Source organism: Biomphalaria glabrata, chromosome 4, assembly GCF_947242115.1.
Source record: "Biomphalaria glabrata chromosome 4, xgBioGlab47.1, whole genome shotgun sequence".
NCBI classification, from domain to species: Eukaryota; Metazoa; Mollusca; class Gastropoda; family Planorbidae; genus Biomphalaria; species Biomphalaria glabrata.
In genome coordinates this window covers 36,381,902-36,399,322 of record NC_074714.1, presented here as the reverse complement: position 1 = coordinate 36,399,322, position 17,421 = coordinate 36,381,902, and the positions used below count along the sequence as shown (strand labels likewise).

At 36.5% G+C, this 17,421-nt stretch overlaps 1 protein-coding gene across 1 annotated transcript in view; it reads right to left on the bottom strand.

The window, feature by feature from the left end:
- Nucleotides 1-17,421, bottom strand: part of LOC106051722 (uncharacterized) — a 51,302-nt gene that overhangs the window by 19,274 nt on the left and 14,607 nt on the right. Inside the window, exons 19-37 of the mRNA XM_056027624.1 lie at nucleotides 17,148-17,265; nucleotides 16,577-16,607; nucleotides 13,851-13,931; nucleotides 13,082-13,316; nucleotides 12,289-12,406; nucleotides 11,414-11,444; nucleotides 11,150-11,236; nucleotides 10,791-11,025; nucleotides 9,425-9,542; nucleotides 9,208-9,235; nucleotides 8,001-8,087; nucleotides 7,644-7,878; nucleotides 7,197-7,314; nucleotides 6,933-6,963; nucleotides 6,670-6,756; nucleotides 6,259-6,493; nucleotides 4,631-4,748; nucleotides 4,205-4,235; nucleotides 3,408-3,488 (exon numbers count right to left, since the gene is read on the bottom strand). Coding sequence (XP_055883599.1) covers nucleotides 3,408-3,488; nucleotides 4,205-4,235; nucleotides 4,631-4,748; nucleotides 6,259-6,493; nucleotides 6,670-6,756; nucleotides 6,933-6,963; nucleotides 7,197-7,314; nucleotides 7,644-7,878; nucleotides 8,001-8,087; nucleotides 9,208-9,235; nucleotides 9,425-9,542; nucleotides 10,791-11,025; nucleotides 11,150-11,236; nucleotides 11,414-11,444; nucleotides 12,289-12,406; nucleotides 13,082-13,316; nucleotides 13,851-13,931; nucleotides 16,577-16,607; nucleotides 17,148-17,265 — 2,105 coding nt within the window. The remainder of the gene's footprint in view (nucleotides 1-3,407; nucleotides 3,489-4,204; nucleotides 4,236-4,630; nucleotides 4,749-6,258; nucleotides 6,494-6,669; nucleotides 6,757-6,932; nucleotides 6,964-7,196; nucleotides 7,315-7,643; nucleotides 7,879-8,000; nucleotides 8,088-9,207; nucleotides 9,236-9,424; nucleotides 9,543-10,790; nucleotides 11,026-11,149; nucleotides 11,237-11,413; nucleotides 11,445-12,288; nucleotides 12,407-13,081; nucleotides 13,317-13,850; nucleotides 13,932-16,576; nucleotides 16,608-17,147; nucleotides 17,266-17,421) is intronic.

Here is a 17,421-nt window from a genome sequence, read left to right as displayed (position 1 = left end):
ATTTAGGAAAAAGCTAATTCATGAAGCTAAGACAGAACTAGAACTGCGCGGCAAAGAACTAACTGCTTATGTACAGCAGATGGTGGCGGCAGAAGCAGAGCGCTTGGAGAAGGAAAGAATTAGAGAAGCGGAGCGCTTGGAGAAGGAAAGAAGTAGAGAAGCAGAACGCTTGGAGAGAGAGAAAGCTAGAGGCAGAGAAAAAGAAAAAGAAGAAGCAGATCGCATAGAGCGTGAAAAGGTTAGAGAGGCAGAAAAGTTGGAGAGGGAAAAGGTTAGAGAGGCGGAACGTGTAGAGAGGGAGAAAAAAGAAGAGGCGGACAGAAAAGTGAGAATTCAAGTAGAACAGATGAGGATAGAGGCTGGTGTAAGTGGGCCCACCGAAGGAAACAGCAACAATAGTGCCAACATAGAAAGCCATAGTAGCGCCGCATGGATGAAGAAGAAAATCCAACCTTTTGCGGAAGACAAGGACGACATCGGCGACTATCTGAAACGCTTTGAAATTAAACTTGCAAAGTTTAATGTTCAGGAGAAGGAGTGGTCCGAAATCTTGTTGGACTTCGTACATGGGAAAGCACTCACGATTTGCCAAAACCATGACCACTCGATGCAAAACAGCTATCAGGTGCTAAAGAAGGAACTGCTAAACGCATACGGGCACAACGCGGAAACATTCCGAAAGAAGTATTACGAAAACACTCCATCCAGCCAAGTTGATCCGCAAACAACTATCAACTCAGAGAAAGACTTCTTCACTAAATGGCTAGGATTCGAGAATGTGGAGAACACCTACGAGGGGTTGAAGAACTTTATCTTGATTGATAACTTTATCAATAAGTGCGACCCTCAGCTACAGTCCTTTGTAAAAGAAAGAAACCCGAAGGTAATTGAAGACTTGGTAGAAATCATTAGGATCTTTTAGAATGCTTACCCAAACAACCCACTTTCAGTTAGAGACCACAAAAAAGTTATTGACCTGGTAAATTATGTAAAGGGAAATGATGTTAGTGATAGGGATTATGGTAGGAGAAATGATAGGTCCAGGGAACGTGGGAACAATGGTCGGGATAGTTATGAGGGCTTAAATGATAGATCTTGGGAAAATGAAAACAATGGCAGGGAAAGTTATGATAGGAGAATAGATAGACCTAAAGCGGGTGATAGAAACCTTAGGGATGTTACATGTTTTAACTGTCAGGAAAAGGGGCACATGGCATATAGAGGGAATGGAGCTGGCAATAGAAATGCACAGGGTAATAGTGGCACTAGTGATAGGAGAGGTAATCAAGGAAACCGTAGACAAGAGAGGGATAATCGGCCACCAGATAGGGTTAATTTTGTAAGGAGCATTCAAGACAGGGATCGTGATAGTGGACATAGCGAACCAGATGAAGAAATTAATTACGTTGATTGTGGGGAAGATAGATTTAAATCATATCCGGGCATGATAAATAATAAACAGGTAAATGTGATCCGGGACACAGCTAGCAGTACACTCGCAGTTCGAGGGGGATTAGTGAAATCTAAGGATTATTTAGGATATACCAAATCAGTCAGGTTGGCAGACGGCGCAGTTAAGAGATTCGAAGCGTGCAAAGTGTTCCTTCGATCTCCATTATACACAGGGTATTGCGAAGGGGTAGCCATGCCGAGGTTATCTAGAGATGTTTTACTTGGAAATGTAGCAGGTGTCAGAGCCGCTTCTGACAAACAGGTTAGAAGTTGGAAAAGCAGGTATGGCAACAAGAAGCGAAATAAACCTAGAAAGGACATAATTTGTTTTAACTGCCATAAACATGGACACATCGCTAAAGACTGTTGGAGTAGGGCAGAACAGTCTAAACAGAAGATTGCGAGTTCGGAGAGGAGGCACAGGTCTGTATCCGACAGTGATGGTAGAAGAGATGACTATGGTAGCGGTAATCGCAAGTCATACAGAGGTAGAAGGCCACAAGCGGGCTATAGTGGTGTAAGAAGAGATGTTAACTCCAGTTGGAGAGAACAAATGTATGAGTCGTGTAGATAGCCTGTGAAACATAGCACTATGAGACCGTAGTGTGTAAATAAGTTGGAGTTTATTTAAATTGTTTATTCTTAATTAATTGACCTAACTAGTAGTCATAACTAGACGGATATTAGGTTGTTTAAGGTATCTTTGAATAGTATATTTATGTTATAATATACAGGGAATTTGGTTATCATTAGATTGACTCATATTAATTATGTAATTTCGGGTAGTATGTATGCATTGCATGTATGTGTGTATGAATAGAAAGGGCATTTATAAGGCGACGATGTAGTTACATCAAGGAAAAGTAAGTTTTATAATTTATTCTTTGTATTTGATCATGATCATACATCAGTAAAGAGTGAGGTCGTGTGGGGGACAAGTAAGTGGAGAGAGGAAATAAAATACACTTGTAAATGCCCGAAAGAACGTTAGGTGTATAGTGGGAGAACGAGCATTGATAAATGTCAATTTGTCATATTAGGTAAATTGTCTGTCCTGATGTGTGAGGGAAAGCGGTGTAACCTCTGGAACGTGATGTGATGAAGTATAGATAGACACACCTATAGTGTCAGAGCAAACCAACTATGTCTGCGGTCACCTATGGCACATCACATTGGACAGTATCAGTTAGTGACACTTGAGGGAAATATGGGTTCAGAGGAACTTGATTGTGGACACAGAAAGAGAAGTTGAAATCGCAATCAAGACTCAAGTTGTGTTGTCTTTTATGTTTCCCTACATTTTGGCCCTTGCACATTGTAAGACTAAGACAGTAGATTAAAAAATTGACAGGCAATTTTTTTTAGCGGGAGGGGGAGGAGTTGTTATGACATGATTAGGAAGTAGTTAGGAATTAGTTATTTGTTTCGGGAATAGGGTAAAGTTTTAATTAGCGACAAGTGACGTGACAGATCTTTTAAAAATAAGAACGCTCTAAACGACGCTAGAAGGAGGACGCTTATTGTAAAGTAGTAGACTTGAGTACGACATTATTGACATCGGACGATTCCCTTTTGAGTATTAAACGTATTGTTAGAACAACATATCAGCGTCGACTACATATTTGATTGTTTCGGCCTTTCGCCGGTGTTACTGAAGTGTTGAGTTCAGCGTTACCTACAGTTAGATCTACACTAGACAGATTGTCAAGAATCAACACCGCGCAGAGGTCTTAACAATAGTTTTAGTAGTTTAATTACGTATAAGTTTAAAATAAAATTAATATCTTGCTGTAAATAAAATTATTAAACAAAAATCATTCGTTTAATGCTTTCCATACTTTACAAATAGTTTTATGTTGAAAAAAAAACATAATATTCTTTTGAAATTTGTTTACGTTTTTTGTTCATTATGCTAAGCATTGCAAATAATTTAGTGAACATTTTAACAAACTTACCATAGAACCAAGTCAATACCAAAGCTTTGCCTACCACTAGCAGTTAATTTTTTCCAGGAGCTTACGACAGCTCGCCTGTCGCTGTAGAAATAATTTATAACATAAAAACAATTATAATGGATTATAACAGGTGTCCGTTAAATATTACACTGTGACAGTTGTTTTGTTTGAGGTTTCAGTTCTTGCAGAAAATTTTAGTTTTTTTTTATTCTCACACAAAATGTTATACTGATAGATAGACTCATCATCATTGTCTGTCCCTTGGTTTTCGTCCAAGTGGTGCTCTGACGTAACCAAATCCCTCACTGACTGTATAGAGTATGACTCAGTTTACAGCACTGACAATGTATAGTGTATAAATCAGTTTACAGCACTGACTGCTGCTAAAAATTTGGCTTTGAAAAGTTTCATTAAGATATTTCACGTTTTCTTTTGACACCATTAAAAAAATTGAAATTTAAAGCTCTGAGAAAGAAACTAATACACTACTACTTCTATTTAAAGCTCTGAGAAAGAAACTAATACACTACTACTTCTATTTAAAGCTCTGAGAATGAAACTAATACACTACTACTTCTATTTAAAGCTCTGAGAAAGAAACTAATACACTACTACTTCTATTTAAAGCTCTGAGAAAGAAACTAATACACTACTACTTCTATTTAAAGCTCTGAGAAAGAAACTAATACACTACTACTTCTATTTAAAGCTCTGAGAAAGAAACTAATACACTACTACTTCTATTTAAAGCTCTGAGAAAGAAACTAATACACTACTACTTCTGCTACAAAACGCACCTGTCAGAAAGTCCAATTTTTTGTAGAGAATCTGAAAAAAATTTTTAAAAATTCCTATTAATATCTATGTCAGTGATGTTACCTTCGGAGAAACAAATACAAACTATGAGTTCAAGAAAAAAACATGTTGATACATTTTTGTTTAATTTCATTCTTTTGTTAGAGAGCGTGTCTCTATTTAGAGTAAGTTAAATCTCAATTTTAAAAACTCCAGTGAGACTTGAGCTTGTGCCTTCTGACTTTGCCAGGCTATTTATACTACCCATTTCCTAAACCCTAATCCATCCCTTCACGATGAAAAAAAATTCTTTCAATCAGAATTAGTAGAGAATAATTAAAGCAGTTATCTTTGGTCATTGAATGACTACTGTCATTATTAGTTTTGTAAAAGACTTTAAACATTAAGATAATGCTCAATATACATACGTTCCTTTAGGACTTTGTTGAAGGCAGCGAACAAGTGAGTCCATGATTTGGCCTCATCACTGGTGGAAGCAACACCGAGAGCTTTGGCGATGTAGAGATGGACGTATTGTTGGACGGACTAAGCGAATGAAAATGTGACAGGAAAACATTTGTAAACATATGCCTCTGAATAATCAAAATGTATACTTCAAAATTATCTTGATGATAAATGATATTTTAAGTTCCATGTTTTATAGTAGTCTCACTGTTATTCGTTTCCGATAGCAAAGACAAACAGACACAAACACTCTTTTCTTGCCCTGGCAATCAAATCATTAAATAAGAACAATCTGTCACGTAAATTATGAGTGCGTCTGGTGTGAATGTACACTTTGGTTTCGTATAGTTATTATGTTTTTGTTTGGTGTAATGCACAAATTATAAGACAAATTTCCATACGGACAATAAAGATTATTATTATTATTATTACTATTATTAATACTAAGCTTTAAAAAAACAGCAACTATATATTAGTAACAAACAAACCTCAATCTAACAGCTATTTTATTTTAATTTAAAGAACTATTACATACATTTTAAACGTCAACAGGCAAATATGAGAAATCCTTTAAAAAAAACAACAAAGGTTATCTAGGGGAAAAAACTCTGGACTTACAACTATATATCTCAATAATGTAGAAGTTATTTCTCTTATTATATATTAAAAAATACCAATAATTAACTAATTGGTTAATTTTATAATCGATTCATGTGTTGTTAGGTACCATAAATAATTGTTTAAATATTCAACTTGATCCGAGAAGGAGTGTGGGAGAAAGAACCTGTTCAATTATCTAAGGGAACGAAACACGACATATTTAGCTGTATCTGTGAGTACTGAAGGATAATTTCCCTTGTTGGTATCAAACAAAATAGTTAATTAGCAGTTATTAATTGACTTATTTTTTAGTTATTTTTGTCTTGTCTATGCCAATGAATAATTGTGCAAAGTTTCAACTTGATCAGAGAATGGGTGTGGGAGGAATAACGTGTACAAACTTTTTGTCAAACAGACAGATGAATAGACAGACAGAGTGACTTGATATAAACACCTTTTAGGTCACAATTTAACATTTTACGATCATAATGGAGATACAAGACGCCGTGACAAAAAAACAGTCATAAAAACTCTTTCCTTCCCTAGTAATTTAATCATTGAATCCAATCCAACTTTCTGAAGTCAACTTGTCATGTTTGAGTGAAACTGGTGTATTTGTTTTAATATTTTGTTATTTGTATTTCAGAAATCGTATCAGTTCCTCAGAGATAATAAAGATATCATTATTAAACTTTAAAAGAACTTTGAATCTTGCTCATTCTAACAATGATATCTCTCCAACTAACAATAACCTGTCAGAAAACTAAAGGTCAAATTAGTTTAACTCTTTATCTACACGAAACTGAAACTCTCTAATGTTTAAGAAAAAAAAGTCACTTCTAAGATTTCCAAAAACTAAAACAGATGGAAAAACAATAATAACACTATCGACAGTTTTATATTATACGATTTGTTTATAAAGTCGAGACTGTTACTATATGTCTTTTAGAATATAGAAAGTAGCAAAGTTAGACGCTCTGTGTTCACTTACACCAAAGTATGAAAGACCAATGCTGGGCTGCATGTTCAAATGAGCATCGACCAAAGTTTCAATGCTGGACTGGAGAGCAGCGGGGTTGTTGACATTGTTCACAAATGACTCGATTCCACCGGTGATGGCCTTGACCTGGTTACGGAACTCCTCATCCTCTTGGAGGGCAGCATCTGATTGGTGGGCGTTAAATTTGGTGAATCTGTCTCTCATGTTGGGGACATTGTCCAACAACCTGTTTGTGTAAAGATACATTTATGATCAATTTTACTGAGGGCCGGACTCAAACAATGTTTGGGCTTTTCGTGGTAGGTAAAGTTTTTTTGTTTTTGCTTTTGAAAGGTTTATTTTGAATCCATATTATAGAAATACAAAATATTCAATCCAAATAAAATGTCGAAAAAGACTTACCAGAAGACAAAGTTTGTTCCAGCTTTCTCGCTTCCACCAGCAGCAGCAGTCAGTTTTGTCCATGAGCTTTCAATATATTTTCTGTCCCTGAGAAATGGAAAGCGTGAATAGGAAACAGTCTTGTACATTATACTATTTCTGTTGCCAGATATACATTAAATCAATAACACACAATAATTAAGAATGTATCTGTAGTGTAACATTTTTATCAATAAATTAAAACTATCTACAATTTTACTTTAGAAACAATCAACAAGTCTTACTCGTAGGAAAGTCCTATTTTCTCAAGGGAATCTGTGGAGAATGGAAATGAAAGATTACGTTTGATAAAAGTGTTTATACATGAACTTAATCATTTTGTCGTCTTTGAAATTGGCTATTATATGTTTACATACAAAATGTCTGTTTTTTTTTTCTCTCATTGGCTGCTGACACTTCACAATGATCACTTTTTTAGTTGTTTAGAAACTGATCCATGTGTGGAGATTAAAACACAGACATTTCTGAAAGACTTTATTCACACTTACGTTCTTTGAGAACTGTGTTAAAAGCACTAAGTAAATGTGTCCAGGCGTTAGCTTCATCACTACCAGCGGCAACATGCAGGGTGGCTTCAATGTAGTTGTGGATATTCTTTTGCAGTGGCTGGAGAGATTCAAACAGAAAATGTACAATTATCAAAACTCACTTAGTCAATGAAGTAAGAAGACTCATTCAAGCTATCTTAGAGGCCAAAGATATTATGGAAAGTCGTTGTGCTGGCTGTACTTTACCATTGTGGATTAAACTGAAGCTATTTGTTGATATTTAAAAATGATAGAGATCCATGTATTGTATATGAAAAAAACGTTTATCTTATGAAGTGAAATAAAATGAAACTATACACTCTCTAGCATTAGCCTGAGTAATTCTTAGTACCATGAAACAGATCATGCAAAAGTTTGCTTTGCAGTTGGTAACTGGGGAGAACTTACTTCAAAATATTCAAGTCCAACACTGGGTGTCATGTGCAAGTGGGCATCGACCAGTCTGTCAATAGCAGCTTGGAGCTTGCCTTGATTGTCTACGTTGTCAATCATAGACTCCAAGCCTCCTGTGATGCGCTGAACTTGCTTGATGAATTCTGCGTCGGCTTTAAGAGCGTCGTCTCCTTGGTGAGCATTGAACTTTGTGAACCTGTCACGCATGTTGGGCACGTTTTGCAACATCCTGAGCAATAAGAACAAGCCAAGAAAAATCATGGAAGATAAAATCCGAAGGTTTATGTAAAATCTCAAACAGTTTTGACAAGCTGGAAGCATTATGCCAAGGTTTATTCAAAAGTAACCAACCAGAGAACAAGATTGACTCCAGCCTCTTGGCTTCCACCAGCAGCACTTTTGAGTGAATCCCATGAACTTTTGAGGGCTTTTCTTTCTCTGCGAAAATATTGACAAATTATGTAAATTAAAAAAAAAGTTTACAGTAAACAAAAAAAAATATAGATGACTGTAGAATTAAGGTTTAAGTTATAAGGCTTTAAATTCGATTTCATTAGTATTTCGTAGTAATGTTTAAAATGTAAGTTTGTTTGTTACTTTACACATTGATCAGATAGTATTGTTACAAATGAACAGTGATTTGTAGAGGTCAACGTATGACCCCGGCGAGATGACACAGCAGCTAGTGTTCCCTGGAATCTACATGTACAAACAAAGACAGGATGTGACGTGTCCACACCTGTTGTTCCAGGGGACGAACAGATCTAAGTAGGGGGACAGTTACTAATGAACAGTGACAGATAAAGGTCACTACATGTGACCACGACTTGATGACACTGCAGCGAGTGTTTTCTGGAATGTACGTGTATAAATAAAGACAGGATGTGACGTTTCCTGACATGTTATTCCAGAGGATACTAGGAGTTTGTGCAACTTTGGAGAAGCGATTAGGGACTCTATATAAGCCTGAAAGTTAATGTGAAAGTCAGTCGTATGGAGTCGTGAGTGAGCCGTTACAGTCGATACAGACTATGTAAGACGTGTGCGGCTCTGTGGAAGAGAAATGTGTACGACTTGATGCAAGTTAACTAGGGTAGAGTTAACTGGAGTGGACTACTGTCGTTAAAGTCTATACAGCGAACTACAGTGGACTTGAGCCGTTACAGTCGATACAGTCGATGTAAGACGTGTGCGGCTCTGATTCGGTAGACTTGAGTACGACTTGGTTCAGCTTTGGGAGACCTGGAGCGACACTGGGAAGTGTGTCGTTGGTCTGTTCTGTGGAATACGGCTCGAGGAAAGTTGAGAAGAGATGAATTGCAACGAAGTGAAGAGATGAATTGCAACGAAGTATAGCTAACTGTAAACTGACAGATATTGTACATTCTTCTACGCTACATGTTACAGTAACGAATTGTTAGAGTTAATAGTCATTAAAGTTATATGAAACTGAAAGTTTAGTCGTCAAGTTCTTTGCTGTGTTTTTATTTGTGTGCCAACTAATACATCTAGCCAGAAAATTCAGAAATACGTAACAGTATGTTAAGAATAGACTTACTTGTCTGACACTATCTTGAGAACAGTACCTGAAAATACATGGTAGAAAGACTTAGTCAATGTGTAGACATTTTTAACACACTGAGTAGCACAACAATATTTGAGAAGAAATATATTTCTTTTATTGGCATTATTTACCTTTTTTACAGCTGAATAAGGATGTGTTTAAATTGACTTTGCGTTGCTAACACATGAAAGTTCATGAAAATATTACATACGTTCTTTGAGGACCTTGTTGAAGGCAGCGAAGAGATCAGTCCAGGCTTTAGCTTCGTCACTGTCAGCACCGACGCCTAGAGCTTCCTCGATGTAGTCGTGGATGTAGGTCTGGAGAGGCTGATGGTGAACACATTAGAACATATAGGGGAGAGCTAGTTTTGTTGCATTGATTCACAACTTAGAACAACTAATATATGTAACAAGATACCAACTATTAATAGTATCATTATTAGTTTCTAAGTTACTATGAATTGGTTCTAATACATCATCGTTTCTATTGACGTCAGTCACCCACAACAACAAAATTCGCAGAAAATAAAGCAAGAACGATAACTGTATGTAGAATTAAGTGATTTATTTTTACAAAGCTAAAATCAACTCACTCTGTCTGTGTAGTAAAAAGTGTGTACACGTTATTTCTCCCTCACCCATTGTCATATCAAGTTGAAACTTCTGACAATTATTCATTGACGTAGATAAGACATGAATATAATTTTTAAAAAGTAACCAATTAGTCAATGAATTACTGGTAATTAATTTTTTGTTTGATACAAACAAGGAAAACTAACCCCTCAGTAATCAGAGATATAGTTAGATTTGTCGGGTTTAGTTCCCTTAAATAATTGTTAACGCTATTTCTCACTCACGCATTCTCAAATCTAATTGATACTTAAAACAACTATTTATGGTACCTAACAAAACATGAATCAATGAAAAAAACCAACAACAATTAGTTAATTATTGGTAACTATTTTGCTTGATAGTGAATAAGGTAAATAACTTGTACATTACTGATAAATATAGTTTTACAGTCGGAGTTTTTTTTAAATATTTATATTTTGCTTGTTTATCTTTTTTACAGAAATCTCAATTCAGATGAGGCCAATAGCTATAACGAACCCACGGTATTGTGGTATAACTATTCAGCACACAACCAAAATACAGCTAAAAAGTGAAGCCAAGCATGAAAACAACAACTCAAAAACATTTTTTTTTCAAACCAAAATGAATCTATTAATAAAAAGTTGTTAGTCCTTGTAAAAATAAATAGAAGCGCAGTTTCCCATATATAGATATATCAACTTTCAAAAAGTACAGCCTCTAACTGTCTAATTTTGATCTGACAGTCATTTTTTTTTTCTTACAACAATATAACTGGCACAGTTTTTCAAAGCACAAGTCTGCAAGGGTTCAAAAGGAAAGTAGACACAAGGCACTCAAAGTTAGCTCCCAAACATCCAAATATTTCAGATTTGCTGTGAATACTCTGAAATTTATTTACTTACTTATACTAATTATCAACAGGAGGCCTAAGGGCAAGTTCTTGCTTTGGGAAAACAAATCAAAAATATAGAAACAACTTACTGCGAAAAAGGTAAGTCCAACTTCAGGTGTCATACTCAAATGTGCATCAGCCAGTCTATCAAAGGCGGCTTCAAGAGCGACGGGGTCGTCAACATTGTTGATCATGGACTCAACACCTCCTAGGATGCGGTCAACCTGGGCCAAAAACTCTGGGTCACGTTGCAGGACGGAATCAGGTTGGTGGGCATCGAATTTCTTAAATTGATTTCGCATGTTGGGGACATGGTCCAGCATCCTGGGATTGAATGTCGTCAGGTTAACATGACATTGTGTGTCTTTGTGTATCTGAATGTATGTTATTGACAATTACTTTAAACTATATACTCATCCAAAACGTTAAAAGAAAGATTAGAACTTACCAGAGCACAAGTCTAATACCAGCATTCTTTCTGCCACCAGCTCCAGATCTTAGTTTCTTCCAGGAACTGTCAAGAGCTTCCCTGTCGCTAGAATTAGAAAAGATGCACAATGTTTTTATTTTTGTAATGACTTATGTCTTTTGAGTAGTTTCATAGAAGACCCAAATGTTTTGGTGGAAATAGTGTGCATAGTCTAATTAGTTTAAAGTTTAAATTGTAATTGGAATTTAAAACGCGCAAATACAAATGTGACATTGAACTTACTGATCTGAGAGACCAAGTCTGTCCATAGCATCTGTTACGAGAAATGAAAGACTTTCAAAAACAACTTATTTAGGAATCAAGGTTTCATCATTCAACTACGTATGGAATACTAATACTAATTGCTAGCACTATATTTAGTTTCCTCATATTTCCTTCTTTTTTTCTCTCTCTTTCTCTTTCTCGCTCAGTCTTTCACTATCTCTACTTCTCTTGCAAAATATTAAAGATTTTCAGCTATTGCAGAAACCTAGACATAGCTAGCTGTTTGGTGTATCTGGTATACAGAATAGATGAAGTTTGAAGATGCCATGTTTGTTTGTTTTTTATATGATACTTTGTGTGCACCTTTAACACAGCAGAATCTAATTTTCTAAGCTCTTCCTCCTTTTGCGGCTCAAATTCTTTTTTCTAGTTGGCAACATTTAATTGAGCGTCCTTGATAGTGTTTAGTTTAAAGTGAAAATCCAAAATATAGGCCTATATCTTAGGATTCTGTTTCTGAGGTCAAGTATAGGCCTATATCTTAGGATTCTGTTTCTGAGGTCAAGTATAGGCCTATATCTTAGGATTCTGTTTCTGAGGTCAAGTATAATCCTATATCTTAGGATTCTGTTTCTGAGGTCAAGTATAGGCCTATATCTTAGGATTCTGTTTCTGAGGTCAAGTATAGGCCTATATCTTAGGATTCTGTTTCTGAGGTCAAGTATAGGCCTATATCTTAGGATTCTGTTTCTGATGTCAAATATAGGCCTATATCTTAGGATTCTGTTTCTGATGTCAAATATACGTATATATCTTATGATTCTGATTCTGAGGTATTTAAACGCCTATTATCGGTATTTAAATGAACGAAAAAATGAAATGAGAGCCCTTACGATCTCTGATGACTTTGTTCAAAGCAGTCAATAGATCTGTCCAAGCTCTAGATTCCTCACTGCCAACAGCAACATTCAGGGCACTCTCAATGTAGAGATGGATGTACTTTTGTAGAGGCTGGAGACATATATTTAAACACTTCACTGAGAAACAACAAAATCCAAAACGTATATACATTCTATACAGAGCTAAGAACAAATTCTGGTAACATAATATATGTAACAGTGCAGCACAAGAAACTTGATTTACATATATATTTTAATAAATGTCGCACAATTGCTTGAAGTAATTTCTTAGCTAAATATCTATTTTATAATCTCCAATAATTTATATTTGTATGTAAGGGATACAGAGGAATGGTATCAAATGTTTTTTGATCATAGTATTTGCTTCATAGACCTGCATCTTTAATGTTTATATTTCAAAGTCTACAAAGTGTATTAAACATGTACAGAAAGAGATTTCTGTATCAAAATGACGTTAAACAATTATCTTGATTGTTATTATCTGTTTTTAAAGGAAGTAAGCTACTCTTGCTAACTCTAATCTAAGCATGTTAGCATAGCAAATTAAAAAACTTGCATTTTATTCTTAAGCACAAAGAAGCCAATGAGCGTTAACTCACAGCCAGCAAGCACTTGGCCAAAATCTTCAATTCTTAACCACCAAGCATTTTACACCTTGTCTCTTAACTACACGTAAATTGACCAGGCAATCTCTAATGCATGACGCAAAGAGAAGGTTTCTTCTTTAGTACTCTTCAAACCAAGTTCACTACTTGCTCCTACTCACGCCGAAAAACTCCAGTCCAATTGTTGGCTTATGGTCCAAGTGAAAGTCTGCGAGATGCTCCAGGGCAGCTTGCAGTTGTCCAGGTTTGTCCAGATTGGTCAGAATGGAGTCCAGACCTCCAACAATGTTATTGACTTGGTTGATAAACTCAGCGTCGTTTCTCAGATCAGCGTCGGATTTGTGGGCGTCGAATTTGGAGAACTGGTCGCGCATGTTGGGAACATTGTTGAACATCCTAAGATTTCAAAAGAGTAAAAAAGAGAAAAATTTTCCTTTCAAACCTTGATATCTATAGGGCAGAGGATTTAAGGTCATCTGTTTCTTTGGCCAACGGTTAATGAGCAGGGTGTCATGTGGCCAGCACAACGACCAACCGCCTTTACTTTCCCTAACTAAAATCAGGTACCGTTAGAGTTGGGTCTCGGGTTGGACTCAGGGACGCCCTGAAAATCTGAAATTCAAAATCTCAGTCTTCACGGAGATTCGAACCAGGAAGGACGCCAGGTTCGGAAGCCAAGCGTCCTTTCATCCACCATGTAACTCTTCAAAAGAGTCTACATTGTACATTTAGAGTGCATGTCTCATGAATCATTGTCAAATACATTCTAAAAGATGAAGTCAGAACTGTTCGAATTGTAGTGACGGTAATAAATTAGTTATATTCGTGCTATAGACTTTCACTTTTGTTTCAAAAATGATTTTTTTGATTCAATGTCTATGTATTGCTACGAACATCAAATTCATGCTTGCAAGAAAGTGTGCCACCTACCAGAGAACAAATTTGATTCCAGCTTCCTGTTTGCCTGAACTGATCAACTGCTTCCAAGTTCTGTCAAGGACTTTTCTGTCACTGTCAAAAATTATTAAAGATATTGAGGTGTACGATCATTAGGCAATATTATTATGTGAATACTATCAAAATATTCTAAATTCCATAATTACAAATACTCATAATATAAAGAAAATTTGATTTGGCCCAACTTACTGCTAAAAAAGACAATCAATTTTTAGAACAAAACTCAAATTTAAACAAATTAGTTTATGCAATGATGTACTAGAGATCTCGAGACAAAATACAAATACATTGTATATACTGGCCTGGGCATTCTAAATAAATCTAATACCAATCCACAAGGTTCAAGAAGTTATATTCGCCGTAAAAAGGTTAGGGGCGCCTTATTCTTTTAACACTAGAAATCTCGTTACTCGATCTTGACCTTTTATGCGTGGCTTTAAGTTAACAGCTGCACCCTTATAAGTTTGAATTCTACCAAAGTTCCGAGAGGTCGAGACTACAGAAAGTTGTGTTAAGAAAGTCTTCGTTACTTTAGTGAAATCGAAAGAGAAACAAAACAGAAGCTGGTAGTGTCTTGAGTGTGAACATTGCCACGTTATGAAGGGCATACATGTCTTGAGTGTGAACATTGCCACGTTATGCAGGGCATACATGTCTTGAGTGTGAACATTGCCACGTTATGAAGGGCATACGTGTCTTGAGTGTGAACATTGCCACGTTATGAAGGGCATACATGTCTTGAGTGTGAACATTGCCACGTTATGAAGGGCATACATGTCTTGAGTGTGAACATTGCCACGTTATGAAGGGCATACATGTCTTGAGTGTGAACATTGCCACGTTATGAAGGGCATACATGTCTTGAGTGGGAACATTGCCACGTTATGAAGGGCATACGTGTCTTGAGTGTGAACATTGCCACGTTATGAAGGGCATACGTGTCTTGAGTGTGAACATTGCCACGTTATGAAGGGCATACATGTCTTGAGTGTGAACATTGCCACTTTTTGAAGGGCATACATGTCTTGAGTGTGAACATTGCCACTTTATGCAGGGCATGCATGTCTTGAGTGTGAACATTGCCACTTTATGCAGGGCATGCATGTCTTGAGTGTGAACATTGCCACTTTATGAAGGGCATACATGTCTTGCATGTGAACATTGCCACTTTATGAAGGGCATACATGTCTTGAGTGTGAACATTGCCACTTTATGAAGGGCATACATGTCTTGAGTGTGAACATTGCCACTTTATGAAGGGCATACATGTCTTGAGTGTGAACATTGCCACTTTATGAAGGGCATACATGTCTTGAGTGTGAACATTGCCACTTTATGAAGGGCATACATGTCTTGAGTGTGAACATTGCCACTTTATGAAGGGCATACATGTCTTGAGTGTGAACATTGCCACTTTATGAAGGGCATACATGTCTTGAGTGTGAACATTGCCACTTAATGAAGGGCATACATGTCTTGAGTGTGAACATTGCCACTTAATGAAGGGCATACGTGTCTTGAGTGTGAACATTGCCACTTAATGAAGGGCATACGTGTCTTGAGTGTGAACATTTCCACTTTTTGAAGGGCATACATGTCTTGAGTGTGAACATTGCCACGTTATGAAGGGCATACATGTCTTGAGTGTGAACATTGCCACTTTATGAAGGGCATACATGTCTTGAGTGTGAACATTGCCACTTTATGAAGGGCATACATGTCTTGAGTGTGAACATTGCCACTTAATGAAGGGCATACGTGTCTTGAGTGTGAACATTGCCACTTAATGAAGGGCATACGTGTCTTGAGTGTGAACATTTCCACTTTTTGAAGGGCATACATGTCTTGAGTGTGAACATTGCCACTTTATGAAGAGCATACATGTCTTGAGTGTGAACATTGCCACTTTATGAAGGGCATACATGTCTTGAGTGTGAACATTGCCACTTAATGAAGGGCATACATGTCTTGAGTGTGAACATTGCCACTTAATGAAGGGCATACGTGTATTGAGTGTGAACATTGCCACTTAATGAAGGGCATACGTGTATTGAGTGTGAACATTTCCACTTTTTGAAGGGCATACATGTCTTGAGTGTGAACATTGCCACTTTATGAAGGGCATACATGTCTTGAGTGTGAACATTGCCACTTTATGAAGGGCATACATGTCTTGAGTGTGAACATTGCCACTTTATGAAGGGCATACATGTCTTGAGTGTGAACATTGCCACTTAATGAAGGGCATACGTGTCTTGAGTGTGAACATTGCCACTTAATGAAGGGCATACGTGTCTTGAGTGTGAACATTTCCACTTTTTGAAGGGCATACATGTCTTGAGTGTGAACATTGCCACTTTATGAAGGGCATACATGTCTTGAGTGTGAACATTGCCACTTTATGAAGGGCATACATGTCTTGAGTGTGAACATTGCCACTTAATGAAGGGCATACATGTCTTGAGTGTGAACATTGCCACTTAATGAAGGGCATACATGTCTTGAGTGTGAACATTGCCACTTAATGAAGGGCATATGTGTTTTGAGTGTGAACATTTCCACTTTTTGAAGGGCATACATGTCTTGAGTGTGAACATTGCTACTTTATGAAGGGCACACGTGTTTTGTATTGATCTTCTTTGACGTTATATTCAAGTCCTTAGTCTTTAATCAAATCTATAATAAAAAAATGAGCTTACGTGACAGACAGTCCAATGTTCTGAGTGGTATCTGTAGACACGTGAAACAGAACATAAGACTCACTTGAAGTTCTCAATCTTAGCTTAAAACTGCTCTAATTAAGATTAATATGGGTCCTACAACCATTGTGATTCAAACAATGCTGTTTATGAGTCTTGGCTTTCTGGGACAAACATTACTTTATATTTACTGTTAGCCAAGAATTTAATTTTAGCGTCAACACTGAAATGTAAATTCTAACTTTTCATATGCATAACTACTTTTATTAACTCAGTCCGTCTGTCTGTCTGTCTGTCAGGATATTTTAAAACTTTTTTTCCTACCATTTCCCATTCTCAGATCAAGCAGAAACGTTTCACAATTAGTTATTGTCAATGACGACACATGAGTCAATATAAAAAATTAACCAATTGTTTATTTAATTAGTGACAATTAATTAATTTAGTTTTATAAAGAAAAGGAAAAAACCTTATGAAGAGAATTGGCAGTAATTGAGCAGTTCTTTTCTAATACCAGCTTTTTTTTTTTGTAAAGAATTTTTTACATTTTGTTTGTAAAGATTTCACTTACGGTCAGCTAAGAATTCATTAAAAGTGACAAATAGATGTGTCCAGGCTCTGGCCTCAGCACTGTCAGCAGTGACTCGAAGTTCTCTCTGCATGTAGGATCTACTATTTTGTTGTAATGCCTGGAGACACAAGCAAAGAAAGTATGATTCTGTAGGTTTAAAAAAGTGTAGTATTTAACCACTAAAAGTCTATTCTTTATTTCCACAGAAATATCTAGGTTTTATTTTAGATGGCAGGATAAACACAACCGAGACGATGGTATAATTTGGTGATTA